Raw genomic sequence first — 22,952 nt, 5'->3', positions numbered from 1 at the left:
GCATCTCAGTTTGGAAATAATCCTGAAAATTTGCAATCGCTTTAGTCTACGTGGGCCAAAATGGCACAGCCATGGCCTCAACTGATGCAGAGCATGAAATGGACATTGCAATTTGTTCCTTCTATCCTCCTCTGAGGCTGTCCTATTATGCGTCCGTGGGTGGACATGGAGACTCTGCTTTCCCTATTGTCTGCCAGTGCAGTCACTTTTAGATGGACATGCGAACTCCCCCTCCTTCCTTGTAGAACCATCAGTCCTTAACCCCTTAGCTGCTGGGCCTTCCCCCCCACTTCCCCAGTGCTGAGCCTCTTTTTGGCTATTTGGGGTAGTTCGCACTTAGGCCTTCATACCTTTTTGTCCATATAAGCTATCCAGTCCTAACTTGCATCCTTTTTTCCAACATCCTAGAAATTCTAAAGGTACCCAGAGTTTGTGGGTTCCGTGGAGGAGACCAAGAAATTAGCCAAAATACAACGAAAAGTTAATTTTCTTATTTTTCCTAAAAAAAAAAAAAAGGGGAAAAAAGGCTGCTGAAAAAAGGCTTGTGTTTTTTTTCCCTGACAATGGCATCAACAAAGGGTTTGTGGTGCTAAAATCACCATCTTCCCAGCTTTCAGGAACAGGCAGACTTGAATCAGAAAGCCCAATTTTTCAACACAATTTTGGCATTTTACTGGGACATACATCATTTTTACTATTTTTTGTGCATTCAGCCTCCTTCCAGTTAGTGACAGAAATGGGTGTGAAACCGGTGCTGGATACCGGAAAGCTAAACATTTCTGAAAAGCAGACAAAATTCTTAATTCAGCAAGGGGTCATTTATGTAGATCCTAAAAGATTTTACTACAGAACATAACAGCTGAAATAAAACAATATTGAAATTGAGCTAAAAAAAGAGCCATTTTTCTCCATGTTTTACTCTGTAACTTTTTCCTGCGATGTCAGATTTTTTAAAGCAATATACCGTTACGTCTGCTGGTTGACGGGATATACAGTGCTTGTAGGTTCATCAAGAACCCTAGGTACCCAGAGCCAATGAATGAGCTGCACCTTGCAATGGGCTTTCATTGTTTACCGGGGATACAGCAGTTCATTTGCTGAAATATAAAGAGTGAAAAATTGGTATCAAGAAAACCTTTGAATTTCCAAAATGGGCACAAGATAAGGTGTTGAGAAGCAGTGGTTATTTGCACATCTCTGAATTCCGGGGTGCCCGTACTAGCATGTGAATTACAGAGCATTTCTCAAATAGATGTCTTTTTTTTTATACATTGTCTTACATTTTGAAGGAAAAAAATGTGGAGAAAGACAAGGGGCAATAACACTTATTCTGCTATTCTGTGTTCCCCCAAGTCTCTAGTTAAAAACGGTACCTTACTTGCGTGGGTAGGCCTAATGCCAGTGACTGGAAACGTAACATGGACACACCACATTTTCCCAAAGAAAACAGAGCTGTTAGCTGTGGATTTTGGCCTCTACCTCAGGGAAACCTATGAAACCTGTGCATTTTTTAAAACTAGACACCTAGGGGAATTCAATATGGGGTGACTTGTGGGGCTCTCACCAGGTTCTGTTACCCAGAAACCTTTGCAAACCTCAATATTTGGGGATAAAAACACTTTTTCCTCACATTTTGATGATCGAAAGGTCTAGAATCTGAGAGGAGGCACAAATTTCCTTTCATCAAGCACTCCCCCAAGTTTCCCGATACAAATGGTACCTCACTTGTGTGAGTAGGCCTAGTGCCTGCGACAGGAATAGATCACACAATGGTCAATGCTGGTCCTTACATAAGGGCAACTGTTGACCCTGGGGTGATCCATTACTGACGCAGGCACTAGGTACAGGCACTCAAGTGGGGTAGCATTTTTATCAGGACAGGTGGGGGAAACACTGGGTGGTAGGAATTTTGTGGATCCCAGCATATTCCTGTAGTTTGTGTAACAGAAATACAAGAAACAATTGAGTTTTTATTCAACATTTCAGCTTTGAAGGGTATTCTGGGTAAGAAAACTTTGGGGAATCCACACACGTCACACCTCTGACTCCCCCGGATGTCTAGTTTCCAGAAATGTCTGGATTTGGTATGTTTGCCTATATGGCCGTCGAACCCAGGACCAAAAACACAGGTGCCTGCCTTACAAAACCAGTTTGTTTTGTAATAGATGATTTTGATGTCGCCACAATACGATTTGGATGGTGGAATTTGGGGCTGAAATAAATTGGGGAGCTCCCAAGAGAGCGCACTCTGTGCTTGCCGCCGCATGCACCTGCTCTCTGGGTTGGGCTAACCTGCTATTGTCCCGCTGCACAGACTGTTCTTGCGAAGGGACAGCAAGACAGTCTTTATCACCTCCCTCATAATCACTGGAAGAGGATTTATCGAATGGGACTCTGACTGAAAAATCACTCTGAGTCTGCGCCGTTGCCCTATCCCTCAGATGCTGTTTCAGAATCTGCTGTCTCAGTCTCTGATCCTACGTCAGAGCTGTCCTCTCTAACCCGAGTTAGGACTTGAGCCGCAGGCATCCAACGAGATGCCATGCCTGCTACCGGCTAAACTGTTGCTCTAAAACACTAGCCTATGTAGACAGTCACAAAATTGCTGGTGTGTGTGTATATGATACCTGCAACAGTAGAGGTCACCTTAACTTCGCTTCTTCCGTCAAGACACACAAAAAAGACACACTATTACTTCACCTTGTCACATACCAATCGTCAGTCTTTAGCGCCTCTAGCGCCTATTCCAACAATCATTATTGGGGCTCCCACTCCCATGACCTACTCCTCGGATTTCCTCACTACCACCTAGTAAAAGTGCCCTTCAGCTCTTCATAGTCCCCTTCCCCCACATATACATTTAATTTGTATTATAGCGCAGTTAATGGCTGGCTTTACTAATCCACTCAGCTATTCACATATAATACAGTTTTGATCCTTTCAGTAGGCATATAAACCTGCGCTACTTTATGGCATCAAAACTGCCTTTAGACAAAAGTCGGATCCTTTTTTAGCAGAAACATAATCACAAGACTTACTTGACTTTTTTTTTACTGCTGCCTTAAAGCTACTGGTGGCGAAAATATATATATATATATAATATGCATGTTAGATGGCATGTGTAGCTGCAGATACACATGCTGTGCATTATCCTGCCATCTAGTGTTGGGCTCGGTGTGTTACAAGTTGTTTTTCTTCGAAGAAGTGTTTTCGAGTCACGGGATCGAGTGACTCCTCCTCTTCGGCTCCATTGCGCGTGGGCATCGACTCCATTGTTAGATTGTTTTCTTTCCGCCATCAGGTTCTGACGTTTTTCCTCTCGCTCTAAGATTTCGATTCGGAAAACTCTGTAAAACTCTTTTCGTCTGTGTTGTCTCGATCGGGTTTATATCTTCCATCGACACAATAGTACAGTCGGGAAAACCACTTTGTTTGCCCTTCGGGGCGCACATGCCTAACTCGGGCCGACCGCGTGGAAGCCTCATGGATCGGACTCCATTCTGATTCTGTCCTCGGTGCCACATGAAATACCCGTACACAGACCAGCATCTTGTTTGCAACCTTTGCCTTTCCCTGGATCATCGGGAAGAAAATTGTGAGGCCTGTTGATTCTTCCGATTGAAAAAGACTCGTTGAGACAGGAGGGCACGAAGACTCAAAATGGCGACGAGAAGCAGTGAACAGCTCCACGTAGAGGGAGAAGAACTGATGCAAACATCGGTCTCTGTTAGAGATTCCGAATCCGATCAGGAATCCGAAGAAGACAGACCGGTCACGGCAGGACAACATGCGAGTATGCCTGCCCCTGTACCCTCACAAAAACACAAGGCCTTAGGTACGCCACTGCCGAAAGGCCATGGCTCGGCCCGAAGAAAGACAACCGGTAACCAACTTACCAGTTCGGCACCGAAAAAGGCCACTCCGAAAGAAAACATCGGAGGCAACAAAAAGCTCTGTGTCCGGCTCCAGTAAACAGAATTTTTCGGAGTCGAAAATTGGAAAATCCCTTTCAGAGCCGAAACCTTTATCAGCATAATTTTCTTTCGATCCCGAAAAAGCATGCTTCGGAGCCGAGCCGAAAAGGCCAGCTTATACAGAGGAACATGGACTTTCAAAAAGACTTAAAGAAAGACACAAAGCCTCTGAAGAGGAGTCTGAAATACAACCAATACTTGAAGTTATGGATGAAAGTCAGTCCAGGTTCCACATCCATAAAGAAACTGGCAGAATTCAAACAGCACCTCCACCTGAAAACAAAAGCAAGCTAGCCTTTCAGGAGGAATTGGACACTATGCAGCCTCCAGCAAAAGTGCCAAAGCAGAAGGCTAAACTACCACCTCCTCAATATTCTCCTCACCTACCTACTTCTCGTCCTACTACTCCTACACCAGTGCAGTCACCCACTCACTCTTATGACTCACAACAAGACAATGTGGATCCATGGGACCTTTACAATCCAGATCCCATTCCTAGTAATGATCCAGACAGTTATCCCTCTAAACCATCACCACCGGAGGATAGCGCTGTCTACAATCAAGTTATAGCTAGGGCTGCGGCATATCATGGTGTCACCATGCATACAGAACCCCTAGAGGAGGATTTCTTATTTAACACCCTGTCCTCAACACACATTAAATATCAATGCCTTCCCATGCTCCCAATCATGGTAAAACACGCGCATCAGATATTTACTGAACCTGTTAAGGCACATATTATAACACCCAGGATAGAGAAAAAAATATAAGCCTGCACCCTCCAACCCTGATTACATCACCCATCAGGTACCTCCAGATTCATTGGTAGTTAGCGTTGCCAGGAAAAGAGCAAGCTCTCAGTCATCAGGAGATGCGCCCCCACCTGATAAGGAAAGCAGGAAATTTGATGCTGCAGGGAAAAGAGTTGTACTCCAGGCAGCAAATCAGTGGAGGATAGCCAACTCACAAGCACTGTTAGCTCGCTATGACAGAGCCCATTGGGACGATATGCAAGACATGATCCAGCATCTCCCCAAAGAACACCAAAAAAAGGGCACAAGTAGTGGATGAAGGGCAAGCCATTACTAACAATCAAATACGATCTGCCCTAGATGCAGCAGATACCGCTGCTAGAAGTGTCAATACTGCAGTGACTATACGCAGGCATGCCTGGCTCAGACCTTCTGGATTCAAACCAGAAATACAGCAGGCAGTGTTAAATATGCCGTTCGATTAAAAAAAGAAAACATCTTTTTGGGCCAGAAGTTGACACAACCATAGAAAAATTTAAGAAAAGATTCTGAAACCGCAAAAGCAATGGCCACACTCTACTCAGCACCATACAGGGGGTTCTTTCGAAAACCTCGGTTTCGAGGTGGGTTCAGACCACAGACAGCTGAGGCATCCACATCACAAGCAAAGCCAACCTACCTACCGCAATACCAAAGGGGTGGTTTTAGGGACACACAGTACCCCAGAAATAGAGGAAAATTTCAGGCCTCTAAGCAACCTCTACAGCACCCAAAACAGTGACTTCTCTCAATCCCTTCTGCTTCACACCTCTCCTGTGGGGGGAACCACTACAACAGTTCCACACAAATTGGCAAAATATTACCAGAGATAATTGGGTGCTATCCATTATCCGCAATGGCTATTGCCTTGAATTGATACATACTTCTCCAAATATCCCACCAAGGTCACACAAACTATCCACAGAACACAACAGTCTGTTGCAAGAAGAGGTCCAAACTCTACTACTCAAACAAGCAATAGAATTGATGCCGCAATTTCAAATAGGGACAGGAGTTTACTCACTGTGGGCCAGATGTAGTAAAAATCGATTTTGCGAATCGGAAATTGCCGATTCGCAAAATCGTATGCAGAATGGTGTCTCAGACACCTTCTACAAATCTCAATGAGGTCGCAAAGACCCACCTCATTAATATTAATGAGGTGGGTCGCATTTTGCGACCCTATTGAGCTTCCGTGGACTCACAGGGATGGTGGCCTGCTGGAGACAGCAGACCTCCATGTCTGTGACTGCTTTTTAAATAAAGCATTTTTTTTGTATTGCAGCCAGTTTTCCTTAAAGGAAAACAAGTTGCAATACAAATAAATAACGAAACCATTTAGTTTCGTTTTTTCAGAGTAGGCAGTGGTCCATTGGACCACTGCCTGCTCTGAAAAAACATTAATAGCGACATTCACAAAGGGGAAGGGGTCCCATGGGGACCCCTTCCCTTTTGCGAATGGGTTAGCACCAGTGTGACACTGGTGGTAACTGCGAATTGCTTTGCGACTGCGTTCGCGGTCACAAAGCAATTCTGCATCGCGGTGCGAGTCGCAAATAGGAAGGGAACACCCCTTCCTATTTGCGAGTCGCATTCCCATTTTGCGAGTCGGTACCGACTCGCAAAATGGGAATGTGCATCGCGATGTGTGGTTTGCATGGCACAAACTGCGATTTTCGCAGTTTGCGCCATGCAAAACGCGTTCTACATCTGGCCCTATATTTTCTAATTCCCAAAAAAGATGGCACCCTCAGGCCAATATTAGACCTCAGGACCCTCAATCTTTAATCCTGTCAGAACATTTTCACATGGCAACTTTACAGGATGTCATCCCACTACTACAAAAACAAGATTTCATGACAGCATTAGACCTCAAAGATGCGTATTTCCATATACCCATCCATCCTGCACACAGAAAATGTATCAAGTTTGTCATTCAAGGAAAGCACTACCAGGTCAAAGTGTTGCCCTTTGGAATAACAACAGCTCCAAGAGTATTCACAAAGTGCTTAGCAGTAGTCGCAGCCTACCTAAGAAGACAACATATACATGTCTTTCCATATCTAGACGATTGGCTAATAAAATCAGTCAGTCATATGCAATGCCAAAATCATACGCATTATGTAATACAAACCTTGCACACCCTAGGGTTCTCAATAAATTACCAAAAATCACACCTGCAACCAGCACAAATACAACAGTATCTGGGTGCAATACTAAATACTCAGCAAGCTCTAGCATATCCAAATACACAAAGGATACAAGATTTCCAAAATATAATCACACAAATACAGACAAATCAATGATGTACTGTCAGATTGGTCATTAAACTTTTAGGAATGATGGCATCATGTATTGCAATTGTTCCACACGCAAGACTAAACATGCGGCCCTTACAACAGTGCCTTACACAACAATGGTCACAGGCACACACGGTCAACTTCAAGATCTAGTGTTGATAGAACGCCAAACATGCATGTCCCTTCAGTGGTGGAATTCCACAAATCTAAGCAAAGGGCGGCCATTACAAGACCCCGTGCCTCAGACCATAATTACATCAGATGCACCAATGATTGGTTTGGGAGCTCACCTAAACAATCACAACTTTCAAGGACAATGGGATGTCCAACACAAACAGCTGCACATAAACCACTTGGAGTTATTAGCTGTCTTTCTAGCACTCCAAGCTTTTCAACCTGTTCTCACACAGAAAAATTTTCTTACCAAAACCGACAACATGACAACCATGTACTATCCGAACAAACAGGGAACAACACATTCATCCCAACTCTCCCTTCTAGCCCAACAAATTTGGAAATGGACAATTCACAACCAAATTCATCTGTTAGCACAATACATTCCAGGGGCAGACAACCATGTGGCAGATATCCTCAGCAGAAATCACCAACAAACACACGAATGGGAGGTTCATCCTCAAGTACTTCACAAATACTTTCGCAAGTGGGGAACAGTTCGCAACAAGCAAACTCAAAATGCCAAAACTTTGCATCCAAACACCCACATCCTGTATCCAAGGGCAATGCTCTCTGGATCAATTGGTCAGGGATATTTGCATGCGCTTTCCCCCCTCCTACTCCTTCCGTTTCTAGTCAGCAAGTTGTGTCAAACTTCACTGAACATGATACTCATAGCACCAACATGGGCACGTCAACCGTGGTACTCAACACTATTAGATCTGTCATTAGTACCACACTCCAAACTCCCAGCCAGACCGTATCTGTTGACACAAAACAGAGGTTAAATCAGACATCCAAATCCCAAAACACTCATCTAGCATTTTGGCTCCTGAGGTCATAGAATTTGGATATTTACAACTACCATCAGAATGTATGGAAGTTATTAAACAAGCAAGAAAACCCACTACTAGACAGTGTTATGCAAACAAATGAAAAAGATTAGTATATTACTGTCAAGCCAAAAATATTGACCCTCTTACAGCGTCAATACAAGACATCGTATGTTGTTTACTTCATTTACAAAAAGCAAATTTAGCATTCTCTTCCATAAAAAATAACCTTACTGCAATTTCAGCATATTTACAAAATAGACAACATAGCTCTTTATTAAGAGTTCCTGTCATTAAAGATTTCATGGAAGGTTTAAAACACATCATTTCACCCAGAAAACCACCTGTTCCTTCTTGGAATTTAAATATAGTTCTTACACGACTTATGGGATCACCATTTGAACCTATGAACTCATGCCAAATTCAATTTCTAACATGGAAGGTTGCCTTCCTAGTGGCAATTACTTCTTTAAGAAGAGTAAGTGAAATCCAAGCCTTTACTCTTGAAGAACCATCCTTCCAAGTACACAAGCATAAAGTTGTACTAAGAACAAACCCAATTTTTTTACCGAAAGTGGTATCACCATTTCATATAAATCGAACAGTGGAACTGCCAGTATTCTTCCCGCAGCCAGATTCTGTGGCAGAAAGAGCTCTACATACATTAGGCATCAAAAGAGCTTTAATGTACTATATAGATAGAACTAAACCATTTAGAAAGACTAAACAACTATTTGTCGCTTTCCAAAAACCTCATACAGGGAATCCCATATCAAAACAAGGTTTAGCACGATGGATTGTAAGATGCATCCAAACATGCTATATTAAAGCCAAAAGACAGCTTCTAGTTACTCCTAAAGCACATTCTACAAGGGAAAAAAGTGCCACAATGGCTTTCTTAGGGAATATACCAATGGCTGAAATATGTAAAGCTGCCTATGGGCAACACCACATACTTTCATTAAACACTACTGTGTAAACGTATTATGACAACAAGCCACAGTAGGCCAAGCTGTACTAAGAACATTATTTCAAACAACTTCAACTCCTACAGGCTAACCACCGCTCTTTAATGGGAGGACAAACTGCTTTGTAATCTATGCACAGCATGTCTATCTGCAGCTACACAGACCATCGAACGGAAAAATGTAACTTACCCAGTGTACATCTGTTCGTGGCATGTTCCGCTGCCGATTCACATGCACCCTCCCACCTCCCCGGAAGCCTGTAATTGTTTAAGTTACAAACATTTGTACATATGTATATACATTTACATTAGCATGGACATCTTTTACTTTGTACCTACATACTCTATCACTCCTTCCTTTCCCCTCTGTGGGAAAACAATCTAACAATGGAGTCGATGCCCATGCGCAATGGAACCGAATTGGAGGAGTTACTCGATCCTGTGACTCAAAAACGTTTCTTCGAAGAAAAACAACTTGTACCACTCTGAGACCAACAATAGATGGCAGGATAATGCACAGTATGTGAATCTGAGGCGGAACATGCCATGAACAGATGTACACTGGGTAAGTGACATTTTCCATACACATACAGAGAGAGATCACTTTTATATTGGTGTGGTATTTCTGGGGGCCGGTCGCAACCTCCATAGAAACCACACACGTTGACTAAAGTGATTGATCTATATCTGTCTATCTCTATCTATATATATATATATATATATATATATATATATATATATATATATATATATATATATATATATATATAGATATATGTATCTATATAGATATCTATATATCTATAGATCTCTCTCTCTCTATATATATATATATATATATATATATATCTATGTGTGTGTGTGTGTGTATATATATATATATGTATCTATGTGTGTGTATATATATATATATATGTATCTAGTGTGTGTGTGTGTATATATATATATATATGTATCTAGTGTGTGTGTGTGTATATATATATATATATGTATCTATGTGTGTGTGTGTGTGTGTGTGTATATATATATATATATCTATATGTGTGTGTGTGTATATATATATGTATCTATATGTGTGTGTGTATATATATATGTATCTATATGTGTGTGTGTATATATATATATATATGTATCTATATGTGTGTGTATGTATATATATCTATATATCTGTCATATATAGATATATATAGATATAAATAGATATAATCTATATATATATATATATATATATATATATATATATATATATATATATATATATATATATATATATACACATCTCTCTCTCTCTGTTGAGAGATAGATATCAATATATTTTCTTAACGGCTATATGGTTTCCTTGGGGGCCATAGTGGCCCCCAGGAAAACCATACAGCTGTTTAAAAAAAAAAATGTATTGCCCCCACAGGGGGTCGCCCTGCTCATAGGCTTCTCCCTGTCCATTTCATTTTTTTTTTTTTTTTTTTTTAAATTTAGAGTCTCCCTTTTCAAACAAGACATTCCGAACGTCGGGAAGGCCGTTTGGGGCTGTTTCCCCACCAGAGCAGGAAGAGGCCGCTTCCTGCTCCGATGGAGAAAGCAGATAATGACATCAGTGCGCTGATGTCACAATGGGGTGGGTGCGGTGAGAGGGCCGGGGGAAACGCAGAAGATCTTCCATGTCTCCGAGAATATTAAAAAAAAAAAAAAAAACATTGCACCAGAGGATTTTTAACCCCCTCCCTGGTGTCGGCCACTGGTCGTGACCCGCACCAGGGAGGTAGTGTGGGCGTCGGCCGCACCCAACAGGTTAACAATATCATTGTAGGGAGATGGAGCAGTTGCTCCTGCTTTCATTCCCACAGCTAATTCTCTGCAAAAGATTAATTGGATGAGAATGTAGCTGCCGCTCTCCCTCAGCTCCCCAGAGGTGACCCTACCTTTAGGGAGCCTGGCTTCAGTGTATGCTGTACTCCTTAGAGAGGGTTTCTCTAATTAGAACACATCCTTCAAACAAGAGGCACGAATTGAATGTGTATTTGAGAATGACAACTTAATAGAGTAACTAACAACATTAAACTACCTCTGCAGTCTTTTTTTCAATCAGAAAGTAGTAAAGATATGTATATATATATCACTCTCTCCCTGCTTAGTAGTAGAAGATGAAAAGGTATTGTCTCTCGTTTTCTGAAAGTTACTCAAGTCCATCTGGCACCGATGGACTAGAGGGACACAGAAGTGAAGAATGTTGTTGGAAGAGAAAAGCTGGACTTTTGGGTTGGAGTTTTGTTTGCTGGTGCAAAGGAAAAAGGCTGCCTGTTGAGAACTGAGGAGAGGGCCTGTTGGGGACAGAGTAGGGAGACTACCTACTGGGAAGAAGACCAAGAGAATTCTGTTGGAGAGGGAGTTGCGAGTCTTTTGGTGAACAGAGGATTCCTCAGGGGAGTCAGTAGTTGGGGTTATCTGGCGGTTAGGGCATATGTTGAGTGGTTAAACATATTGTTTCTGTCTTGTTTCAATTTTTTTAAAAAACACACACTTTTAACATCCCTTCTTGTCTCTCTTTCAGGGCCAGATAACACTAATGGACATGCCAGTGTTTAAAGCCATTCAGCCTGAGGTGAGTAGTTCACAAGGCTTTGTGTTTATGGGGGTCCAGCACGTGCTTTGTCATGTGCATCCACTCATTCATGCCTTCTCATCAGGGCCTGAATCCTGTGGGGGGCAGTGCCCTATCAGAATATGTTGAATTTCTGTCTTTTAGAATTCTACCATGCATGGTTTGAAGGTGTAGGTTTGGTGTCGTAAATGACAGTGTAACAAATCATTCTGTTGTCGCTCAGTAGATTAGGTTTGTATTACTTGTCTTTGAGCTGTGCTTCTGTAATAATGCATATTTTAAACGGTTGTACATATTGATGCCCCCCTGTAGCTCTGGTCACAATCTTCTATTCTGTTGACATTCACTGGTGAACATCTTTTGGGGGATGGACATGGGGGGGTGTATGTGTGCGTGCATTGCTTAATTTCTTTAAAAAATAGTACAGTGGCACAAAGATTTTCTTAGATGGCAGTTGCTGCAGAATGCTGAAGTTGCTGTACGCCAAGGTTGTCTAGTCTTAGTTCGACCTCCTGCTTCTTTCTTTCACCGCTTTCTACATTTTCTTTCTCTTTATCTCATAACTTCTTTGGACGCCTTAGTCTCCCCCCCCCCCCCCCCCCCCCCCCCCCAAAAAAAAACACACGTTCTCTTGGGAGGCCTCCTTATTTTCCTAGTTCTCTGGTCGAGCATTAAGTCCCTCACAGTTCTCTAATCACATTTGGATTGTTTTTTAAGCTCGCTGTTTTATCCTATTTGAGCAAATTGTGCACCATAATCTACTCCAAAGGTGAGTTCTGTTCACCAGACTGACATCTTCTGCCTGTGAAGGTTTTCTATCCATTCCAATTTTCATTCACATCCTTTGTTGCAAACTTCATCTATCAGATATTTTTTACCTCCTGATTTTTGTCCCAAGCTTATTGTGTTGATGATTCTTAGTCCATGCACAACTTTTCTTCAAAGGGTTATCACCCTCTGATATTGATGAATCTCTTTGCCGTGGTACAAAAATGGGTCGTTGACGTCCAATTCAAGTCTTGCCCTATGATCAGACTCTGATGCATAAAGTATCACCTGAATTGCCTTTTAAGCCTCCTATACTTCTACATGACACCAATTGTTCTTCGTGGTGAAATATCATTTCACATAAAAAGGACTACGCCTGTATTTTGAGGTGTTCACTGCTTTAAAATAACGACAGCAGATCTTAGTGCTGTCACCTGACCTTAAGATGTTTTCTTAGGCATTCCTTGTTGATCAACGCCTTAGCAACTGGAGACTACATATCACGATTCATAACTACTTTGAGGACCGATACAATAGCTGATGATGATGATTCACGGCCCTCTTTTTGAAGCATGGGTCGCCTAGGCTGAAATGCAGCAACATTCTTCACTCAAGGACTATAGGTGCAGTTTAACATCTTTGCTTGTACCTTGGAACTGTACAAGACCAAGCAGGGTTCCCTTTAGTGTTTTGCCTGATATCCACCTGATCTTCTGATAGACTGCATTCTTTTTGATGTGGGCACCGGGCAGTAGGTGCTTTACAGAATGAGAATCCGCTCCAAGACATTTTTAGGGCCAATCCATTATCAAAGCCTGGTCCCAGTATGGAGATGACCAATATTGATTTATATTTAAGCTGGCATTGGGTGAGAGGGGATGCACTGAGCAGAAGGAGAAAAAACATAATCCAGAGTGAAGCTGGGGAGGTTTCTGCAAAGTGAATAGGAAAGTGCCAGAAATTAGTGTTTCTTCACTATCTGTGACCATCCCATTCTGACTGTGTGCAAACGCCTTTTGTTTCTTGAGGTGAAAAGAATTTGCTTTGCAAAGGTAAAACAATCGGCTTTGTGGAGAACAAGAGGATGTAATTCAGAGAACCGCCACAGACCTTCACCTCTTCTACCCATTTGTCCCAAAGGAATCTTTCAAGACGAACTGTTTGACATTGATTAGATGTGCTCCTTCCCATAGGGACTTAAGAAAGGGCTTTTAATTGGACAAGCTTCATATTCCGATATGGAAGCTGAGAAACAACCCTACACACACGTTCATGGCATGGAGAGTTCACAGCAAGTACATGCTGCTCCTCTTTGGCCTAGGTGCCCACTGTCTTCACATGCTTATGGGACCTATTGAATGGGATATGACCCAAAATTGGAGACACTTGACTCGTCTCCATCAGTGCACAACCTATCATTTGGATTACTTGCATGGTCCCAGCCTGCTCCCTTGTATCCCAGTGCCTTTTTGCGAAGCTCCAGGTAACGATCTCCCCCTCTGTCTAGTGAGAAGTATAGATGACCAGGCGAGGCCCAGGCTATGAAGTAGCAGGTAAGGAAAAGGCACACCAAGTGATGGTTGCAGAGAGGACATGAGCTAGGATCGCTCACAGGTTTTGTAAAAAAGAAAATGTAGATGCATTGTATGAAACATCGAGGTATAACTCAGATTTGGCTGAAAGTAAATGCTTTAGAGCCCTCCAATATACTAAAAGAAAAAGGACATACAAATTAAATTTGAGAGAAACTACTATGGTTTCTTTAAAGCTCATTCAGAGTTTTCACACAGACTGTCGTTTAATGAAAGCAATATTAATGCTTTAGTTAGTGTTGACTAGAAATAGTTTGTTTTCTCCTACAGCCCTCTTTGTGTCAAGTTAGCTCTTTAAATTGATTTTATGTTTTGTTTGCTTAACCTAGTCTGTTTGAACCCATTGTGTTGGTTATAGTACATCTGTCCACTGGATTAGCAAGCAGCAGCAGAGGGGATGTGCTTTGAACGCAAAATTTGTAATTATTCCTGAAGTTTAATTTCCGATCCTAGCATGAGGTCGCAGAGTTGCTTTACTTTGATAATCAAAAATTACCAGTGAATTAAAACTACCATAATTACTGTTTAAATCCTCATTACAAGCTTGGTGGAGCGGTCTCCCTTTGAGAGACTCTGATGTCATTGCAGGTGGAAAATTTCAAAGGAATAGTACCGGATTCTAGGGAAACATAGATTGTGAGTTAATATTTCATGGTTACAATACTTATTCACCATTCTGAGGGCTCACAATGGCCAAATGTCGTTGTTGGGATAATGTTTAGAATTGGAGATTACAAAGTATCTGGACAACTTGTAATGATGAGGGCCTTACTGAATACATGTTTTCCAGAATTTAAAGGACCTCAGACTGCCTAAATTGTCCACTGGTGGCATCTTCAAGGGCTGAAATCATGCTCTCCATAAACACTTTCGTTGAGTCAAACAAATAGGTACTATCTTTTAAGGGCGCTTCCCATGCAGCACAAAAAATACAAACCACATGTTATATACATGGGTCTAAACTTTATCGCCCATACTCACTGCTTCATTTTCCATTTGAGCATACTGTCTTAATTATTACACACATGAGGAGTTAGATGCTGTCGGTTTTTCAGACAGAATAATCTATACCACATTTCTTTTGCACAAGTAGCATTACTTTGATTGATATAGCTGTGTGGCTCACTTGTTTTCCAGGAGTCTGTCGGTTGCTATGGTAAATAGCATACAAAGATCATTATTTTTCCATTTTGTTGATTCTTGAATCATAGCCAGATCTAAGTTTATTATGTGTGACATAGGCTCTGCAGCTGGGGTGGCTATAAATCATCCTCTGCCCAACATTGTACAGCAGTTTGTTGCTGCGGTGCTTTAATGGATACACCATCCTCCCTGACACATTGTGGGAGCTCCCCTGTTTTTTTTTTTTTTTTTTTTTTTTTTTAAATGCTCCCAGGACCATCTACCCCCTGTACCAATATTTATAGCTGGAAAATGGTTAAAAAAAAAAGACACCTCTGCAGATACTGAAGACAATAGTGACTGCACATTTCTCACACGAACTCGGGCCATATTGCCTACACTTTACTTCAGCTAAATATGTTTTTACTTGAGGAGGCAGTCTTAAAATAGGCGAAGTCCTGATTGCATCACGAAGTTACTGATTTTTCTAACAATTTAATCTGCATATATAAAATGTTGCATGTGACTCACTCAGTGCTTCACCCCAGGCTGCAAACTCATGTTTGTTAGGTAGTTACACCTAGGGAGTTTGCAAGAGTTGGAGGCGGTGTTTAAACCAGATCACAACTTGCACCTTTTGAGCACTGAAGGTAAGTATTGTTTCTGTAACAGGATCTGTCATTTGGCCGAACTCCTCAACAATCTAATCTGAGTCTGTTGTATGTGTGCCCTGTCATTGTAGAGATCTCATAAGTGCAGTAGTGGCTATAGTAACCCAGTTTGCGCTATTCTGCAGTACTATTAAGACTGTCTATTAGGGTACTCATTGTGGACGAATTATGTCTACGTACAGTGAATCCACCATCAGAATGAGTATGAGATCGTAAAAGTGATTCTGAAATGTTTAGTATCAGGGATTACTGGTGATATTGCTAGCAAAGACAGTAACATGCAGCAGACGGTGTTAACCATGTTTGCAAGTTAATCAAGGTTATTATTGTGACACTAGGTAAGGTGATTGAAGTTTTAAACTCTCTGCCTGCAGGACCAGTTTAATGTATAAATCTTCTGAAACAAATTAGCTTGTCTGAGTGTCTTGTTACAAAAAGGTGGGGACAGGTCAAAGAAATGGAGGAATTAGCCATGGTAGTTTTCCATAAAGACTTGTTAGTATTGAGTAGTCAGATGACCAAATGTTTAGCTAATTATGCACCTTCTATCTGGCACACTCAATATTGCTCCTGATGGATGTAACTGATCTCAGCGGAGATCCCTTTTAAGGCGATGGTGACGTGTGGCTCGAACCTCCTCAACCCATGGCATTGCCCAGTTATTCATTTGGATAATTTCTTCAGTATCTTGACTCCAACTGCCATCTAAATCCTTCACCATTCAGTTTCCAGCTATGTGATACTATCACCTTTATCAGTGTTTGACTTCCTGGTCTATGATAAATTAATTGCTGTTGGAACTGAGCACCAGAGATAATCGGCAAGGAGAAATTATAGTTTGGAGGAGGCAACAGTAATCCGCCTGAACGTTTTGTTGTAAGGTTTAGCTAGACTAGAGAGTCAGTGAGATCCAGGAGGCAGTAAGCACTCATGGTGTTAAGGTAGACTGGTCCCTCACAAGCAGCTTTAGTGTAGCCTGCGCGTCACCCGGCCACTTATCCTGCTTGCGGGACTCATGATAAAATGGGACTCTGACCTTCAAAAGAAAAAAAGGTTTACACCTATATTACCATAAATTATGTATGAGTGCTTAGTACTAACTTGCTTTCTCAAAAGTTTTTCAACATACGACTACAATGACTCCATCCATTGTCCCATTAGGCAGTCTTAGAGAGGTACTCTGATCCCGACTAAAGCTCGTGGTGTGAAGGCCCTTAGCACTTGTGTCTGAAACATGTTGGCCTAACACACAGGATAGAAGATTCCCACATAGCTTCATTTTGAACCTTAACGCTTTACAAATACAATAGTGTATAGCCAGCCGTTAGGTAATTTTACATTTCAGATGTATTTATTTATGTTGTTCGCTCACACCTCTCACAGTTAGGGTCATTGTAGTGATGGTGTTTGATCACAACCAGACCATTCCTGCCAGAAGAGCGCTCTCATTTTTGGAGTTTCGCCTACTTGTGCACTGGCATGCGTGAGGAGTAGGCCTTATGCCAAAGCACCCTGAGTGGTAGAGAGCTCTGTGTTCTATCATTGTAGGTATGCCCAGCACATATTTATTTCTCTTGAGCATTGGAAAGCAGCATACAAATTCACCCTCTGTTTTGAAAGTTCACTATTCAAAGGCTTATTTTTGAAGTTTATTTCTTTTAAGCAACTGTGGAATTTATATTGTCCATGCTGAGCATCTGTTTAAAAATATCCCACTGTTACCAATGTTTCACAAGTATATCTCTGACTCTGGTATCATCTGCCGTGTGTTCAATTTCACTAATCCGAATACCAATTGTTACTTTTAACAATATTCCAAGAGCCCATCACCCCCGATGGCCTTCAAGTCTGTACTTTAGCTCTTCTTCAACCACTTTCTCTTCTCTTTTTTGCTCCTTGTTTCCCACAGTTTTTCTTTCCAAAGTGCAATGGGTGTCGGAATTGGTGCTTGTGTCTTTTTTCAATTCTAGCAGGATAAATTTGCCTGATGCACAGATCTCCTTCCCCCTAGAAACACTGAAGGAGATTTGCTTCAATCAATCAATCAGGGGATTTGTGTAGCGCGGCTAATCACCCGTGAGGGTCTCAAAGCGCTGGGAGAAGGAAGGAAGGAAGGGGGGGGGGGGGAGGAAGGGTTAGTCCAAGAGCCAGGTCTTGAGGTCCTTCCTGAACTGAAACAGGGTGGGGTGTTGCCTGAGGTGGATGGGGAGGGTGTTCAAGGTCTTGGTGGTGATGTGGGAGAAGGATCTTTCTCCAGCGGTGGTTTTCTGGATGCAGGGGACCTTAGCGAGGGCTTGGTGGGCAGAGTGGAGTTGTCTGGTGGGAGTGTAGAAGGCGAGTCTGTGGTTGAAGTAGGCTGGTCCTGCGTCGTGTAGGGCCTTGCAGCCATGGGTCAGGAACTTAAAGGTGATTCTCTTTTCGATTGGTAACCATTGTAGGTCTTTTAGGAGGGCGGAGGTGTGGTTGTGTCATGTGGCATTCTTGATGAGCTGGGCAGAGGTGTTTTTTGGGTGCGTTGTAGTCTTCTCAGGGTCTTGGAGGTGGTTCCGGCATAGAGAGCATTGCCATAGTTGAGTCGGCTGCTGACAAGGGCCTTGAGTGACTGGCCTTCTGGTTTCAGTGGGGATCCATTTGTAGATCTTTCAGAGTATGCACAGGGTGCAGAAGCAGCCCGATTGCTCACTTGTTGGTCCATTGAGAACGATGAGTCTAAGATGATTCCGAGGTTGCAGGCATGGTCGGTGGGGGTGTTTCAGAGTGCGGCGGGCCACCAGGAGCCGTTCCAGGTGGAGGGTGTGGCACAGAGGATGAGGACTTCGGTTTTGTCCAAGTTCAGTTTGAGGCAACTATCTATCATCCAGGCGGCGACTGCTTTCATTCCTTCGTGGAAATTGTTTTTGGTGGTGGTTGAGTTGTTGGTGAGGGAGACTATCAGTTTGGTGTTGTCGGCATAGGAGATGATGTTGAGTGCGTAGCTTCTAATGATGGCGGCTAGTGGGGTCATATAGAGGTTGAAAAGGGTGGAACTCAGTGAGGATCCTTGGGGCACGCCGCAGTTGATCTTGATGGCTTCCGAGAGAAAGGGGGGGTGGGGAGTCGGACCCTCTGTGTTCTACCAGTGAGGAACGAGGAGAGCCATTGCAGTGCTGAGTCTCGGATGACGGCGTCGTGGAGGCGGGTGCGTAGTGTCGTGAGAGACTGTGTTAAAGGTGGCAGACCGATCCAGAAGGATGAGGGTGACTGTTTCACCTCGGTCAAGTAGGGTGAGGATGTCGTCTGTGGCGGCGAGAAGGGCGGCCTCGGTGCTATGGTTGCTTCTCAATCCTGACTGAGAGGGATCCAGGATGTTGTTGGTTTCCAGGAAAGCGGTGAGTTGTTTGTTGACTGCCTTCTCAATGACTTTGGCCGGAAAGGGGAGCAGGGAGATGGGCCAGTAGTTCTTTAGGTCTGTCAGGTCGGTGGTGGGTTGCTTCAGTAGAGGTTTGATCTCGTCGTGTTTCCAACTCTCAGGGAAAGTGGCAGATTCGAAGGAGCAGTTGATGGTATGACAGAGTTTGGGTGTGATGATGTTGCTGGCTCTGTTGAAGATGTCGTGAGGGCAGGGTTCGGTGGGAGCTCTTGAGTGGATGGTTTCCATGATGTTGCGGGTCTTTGCCGGTGATGATGTTCCAGTGGAGGAGGGTGGGTGGTGGGGTGGTGACACTTCGGTGGATGGGCTGGTGGTGAGAGTCGGGGCGTGGAGGGGGCCCTGGGTTGAGAAGCTGTCACAAAAGTCTGCGATCTTGTGATGGAAGTAGTTGGTGAGCTTTTTGCAGAGTTCTTGCAACGGGGGGATGTTGGTGGAGTTTGGGTTGGTGAACTCTTTGACTGAAAAAAGTTCCTTGCTGTTGTGGGCATTTTTATTGATGCGTTGTTGCAGGGCGAGTCTCTTGGTGATCCTAATGAGCTGGTGGTGATGTTTGACAGCATTCTTGAAGTTTTCGTGACTTGCAGGGATCTTGTCGATGCTTCATGATGGATGATTGTAAAATGTGTCATACTAACTTCCAAAATTAAAGTTTAGTCGTTAAGGTGAGGTTACTTATCAGCATGTGTGGCTGTACACTTTTGTGTTAACTAGCCCTCTAATTAGATTAGTCTCTGCTCCCTCATTGGTGGGGAAATGGCTGTTGCTTTCAACAGATGCACTAGTACGAAGTGTGGGCAGTTATAAACAAGTTTATCTGCACAACTTAGACCTTTAGAGAATTTTCTTTTTAGAGAATAATTTAGTGTTCGCCACTTTTTCCAGATCTCTTTTGTCCCCCGCCACCTTTCAAAGAAATCATAGTTGTCAAAGTTCAAATCCATCAATTCCTCTGATTAAGGCCCATGGTCTAATAAGAGTAATCAGCATTTTGGATCCTATTGTAGTCTTTGCACAGGCGATATATGAAGCCCTATTTTTTTTTCAAATAGGGAAGTTTACTTCCTCAGCATCTTTTGATGTTGTACCATATGAAAAGTGTTTATTCACTGCATCATCTGCTTCCTTTACCTGAAGAACTTTGAGCAGTCCTGCCAAACTTTCCGACAGAAATTCAGGTGCCTATTTCTTTAGGTGAATCTCTGAGTAACATAAAATACATATGTTGACAGGATCTGCTCAGCTGTGCATTGTTTGATTTAATAAAATGTGCAGCATTGTGTTACATAATGATAAAAACCTGTTCTAACAGATACTACTTCCCCGCAGGTTTCACATCTTGAAGTCGTTTCTGGCGGGAGACTCGATTTGAAATTTGTCTGCAATCCACTCCTAAAATACTGTTTAAAAATTATTCTTTAAATCTCTAATGGCACTACCTGCTCTTGGGATATTGATTTCGTTTTTCCCATGTCTTAGACACTGCCATCTGGAAGTCAGTTGCTACTTTGACCCTGTTTTTTTTTTTTTTTGTAAGCTTTTGTTTAAGAAGACTATTTACAGGTATGGGGGCTAAATCTTGGATTCGTAAGAGTTGCAAACACCATCTCGGTGCTAGCCCTCCTCTCCCAAAAGGAATCTTTGTGCAGTAGATGCTGCATGCATAAAGGCATAAATGCCCTTCACTTGGAGTCATACATCTGATCACTTAAGCAATATGTATTATAAGAAGTGTATCTAATTTTTCAACTGAACCTGTACTGTACTTGAAAAAGGTGCAGCCTGAGCAGGTAAAATTGCCTTTCACCTTATATGTCCACTTGTCACTAGGTTCAATTCTTTAGTCAAAGTGTTACAAAATGGTAATTTGTAGTCTAAGGAATAAACCCCTGATACATTCTCAAAGGCTGTTAATGTTGCCTTAACTGGTGGCTCCATCAGCTGCAGGGATTATAAAGCTGATTTCAGTCTGTGCTGAATCATTTACTAATGAAGCCTATTTCTCTTGTTGGCATCAGATGCTTCACCTGAAGCACATTCTCGTGGAGAAGTGTGGCTCAATGGTTAGAGCGGCAGACCCTGATGCAGAAATCTGGCCCAGGTCCAGGGTTCAATTCCCGCCTCTGCGGGTCTTGGGCTCAATTTCCTCTGACCTGATAATTCTCGCATTGGTGCCTAATCTAATTCATGGGTCCCACTCTGTAACTCTGGGCAATAGCTTTCTTAATCTCCACAACGGCCCCAACAGCGCTGGGATGCCTGGCTTCACCTTGGAGATTGCCCAGGAGTGGGCACCTCACAGGGAAAAGCCAGGAGGGGTTCCACAGCGGTATGAGTACAGCGTCTTGAGACCCTAACGGGTGAGTAGTGCGCTATACAAGTACGAAGTTTACAGTTTACCCGAATGATGCCCTGATAAGAAACAATTTGCAGTGTCTCTGACATCCACAGCACGTTCAATGATAACATTGGCTCTGGTTTTGGCTTGTGTGGACCCAGCAACTGCCATTCCACCTACTCCTCTTATTGACATAATACTGAAAGCAGCCAGTAATAGAACATATCCTTACATTTCTGACCAGAAAAGGCCTGTTACCAAAGTTTCTAGATTGTAAATATTTACCCAGTTTGATCATTTTATCCGATCTTACTCTACCTTTGAATCCGTTTGCCCCTACCTGGTACGAGGCACACATTGCATTGGGGCTTCCAGAAGACAAGGGTAACACAGTCTTGTATTTAGGCCTCCAAGATAGCAATGCTCATTTCACAAAGGGACAGTTTCCTTCTTCAGGCCAACCCTTTGAGTCCGTTCCATGTATTGAAACATTAGCAGTAACATGTAGGAAACTGGCCCATGTTGCAGTTACCCTTCCACTTTTTGCCTGCTTTTGATGCTGACTTGACTGTGTGTGTGCTGGGATCCTGCTAACCAGGCCCAGGCAACATTATTCTTTCCCTAAAACTGTACCATTGTTTCCACAATTGGCACACCTCTGGCACACAGATAAGTCCCTTGTAAAAGGTACCAGTGGTACCAAGGGCCCTCTGGCCAGGGAGGGTCCCTAAGGGCTTAAACATATGTTGTGCCACTCTAAGGAACCCCTCACAAACACATGCGCAATGCCATTGCAGGTGTTGGTGGGGAGAAACAAAAAACAGTCGACATGGCATCCCTCTCAGATGCCATGCCCACAAAACACTGCCTGTGGCAGAGGTAAGTCACCCCTCAAGCAGGCCTTAAAACCCTAAGGCAGGGTGCACTATGCCACAGATGAGGCATAACTGCATGTGCAATATGCCCCTACAGTGTCTAAGTCAATTCTTAGACATTGTAAGTGCAGTGTGGCCTTATTGAGTACATGGGCTGGTAGTTTGTCATTACAAATTCCACAGCTCCATGATGGCTTAACCAAAGGCTGGGAAATTTGGTATCAAACTTTTCAGCACAATGAACCCACACTGATGTCAGTGTTGGATTTATTCTAAAGAGCACACGGAGGGCATCTTAGGGACACCCCCTGTATTTTACCCAGCCCTCTAGTGTAGGGCTGACTGGTCTGTGCCAGCCTGCTACTAGCAGACAAGTTTCCAACCCCATAGGGTGAGGGCCTTTGTGCTCTCTGAGGCGAGAAACAAAGCCTTCTCTGGGTGGAGGTGCTTTACACCTCCCCCAGCATGAACCCTAACGTTGGTGGTGAGCCTCAAAGGCTCAGGCCTCCTGTTACAGTGCCCCAGGGCACTCCAGCTAGTGG

The 22,952-nt window shown here is 43.0% G+C and overlaps 1 protein-coding gene across 5 annotated transcripts in view; it reads left to right on the top strand.

The window, feature by feature from the left end:
• Positions 1-22,952, top strand: part of RALGPS2 (Ral GEF with PH domain and SH3 binding motif 2) — an 812,647-nt gene that overhangs the window by 211,790 nt on the left and 577,905 nt on the right. For all 5 annotated transcript variants that reach the window (XM_069231548.1, XM_069231547.1, XM_069231545.1 and 2 more), the window contains one exon: positions 11,588-11,638. In XM_069231548.1, coding sequence (XP_069087649.1) covers positions 11,588-11,638 — 51 coding nt within the window. The remainder of the gene's footprint in view (positions 1-11,587; positions 11,639-22,952) is intronic.

This window comes from Pleurodeles waltl, chromosome 4_2 (assembly GCF_031143425.1).
Source record: "Pleurodeles waltl isolate 20211129_DDA chromosome 4_2, aPleWal1.hap1.20221129, whole genome shotgun sequence".
Lineage (NCBI taxonomy): Eukaryota > Metazoa > Chordata > Amphibia > Caudata > Salamandridae > Pleurodeles > Pleurodeles waltl.
This window is presented reverse-complemented; position numbering and strand designations above follow the sequence as displayed.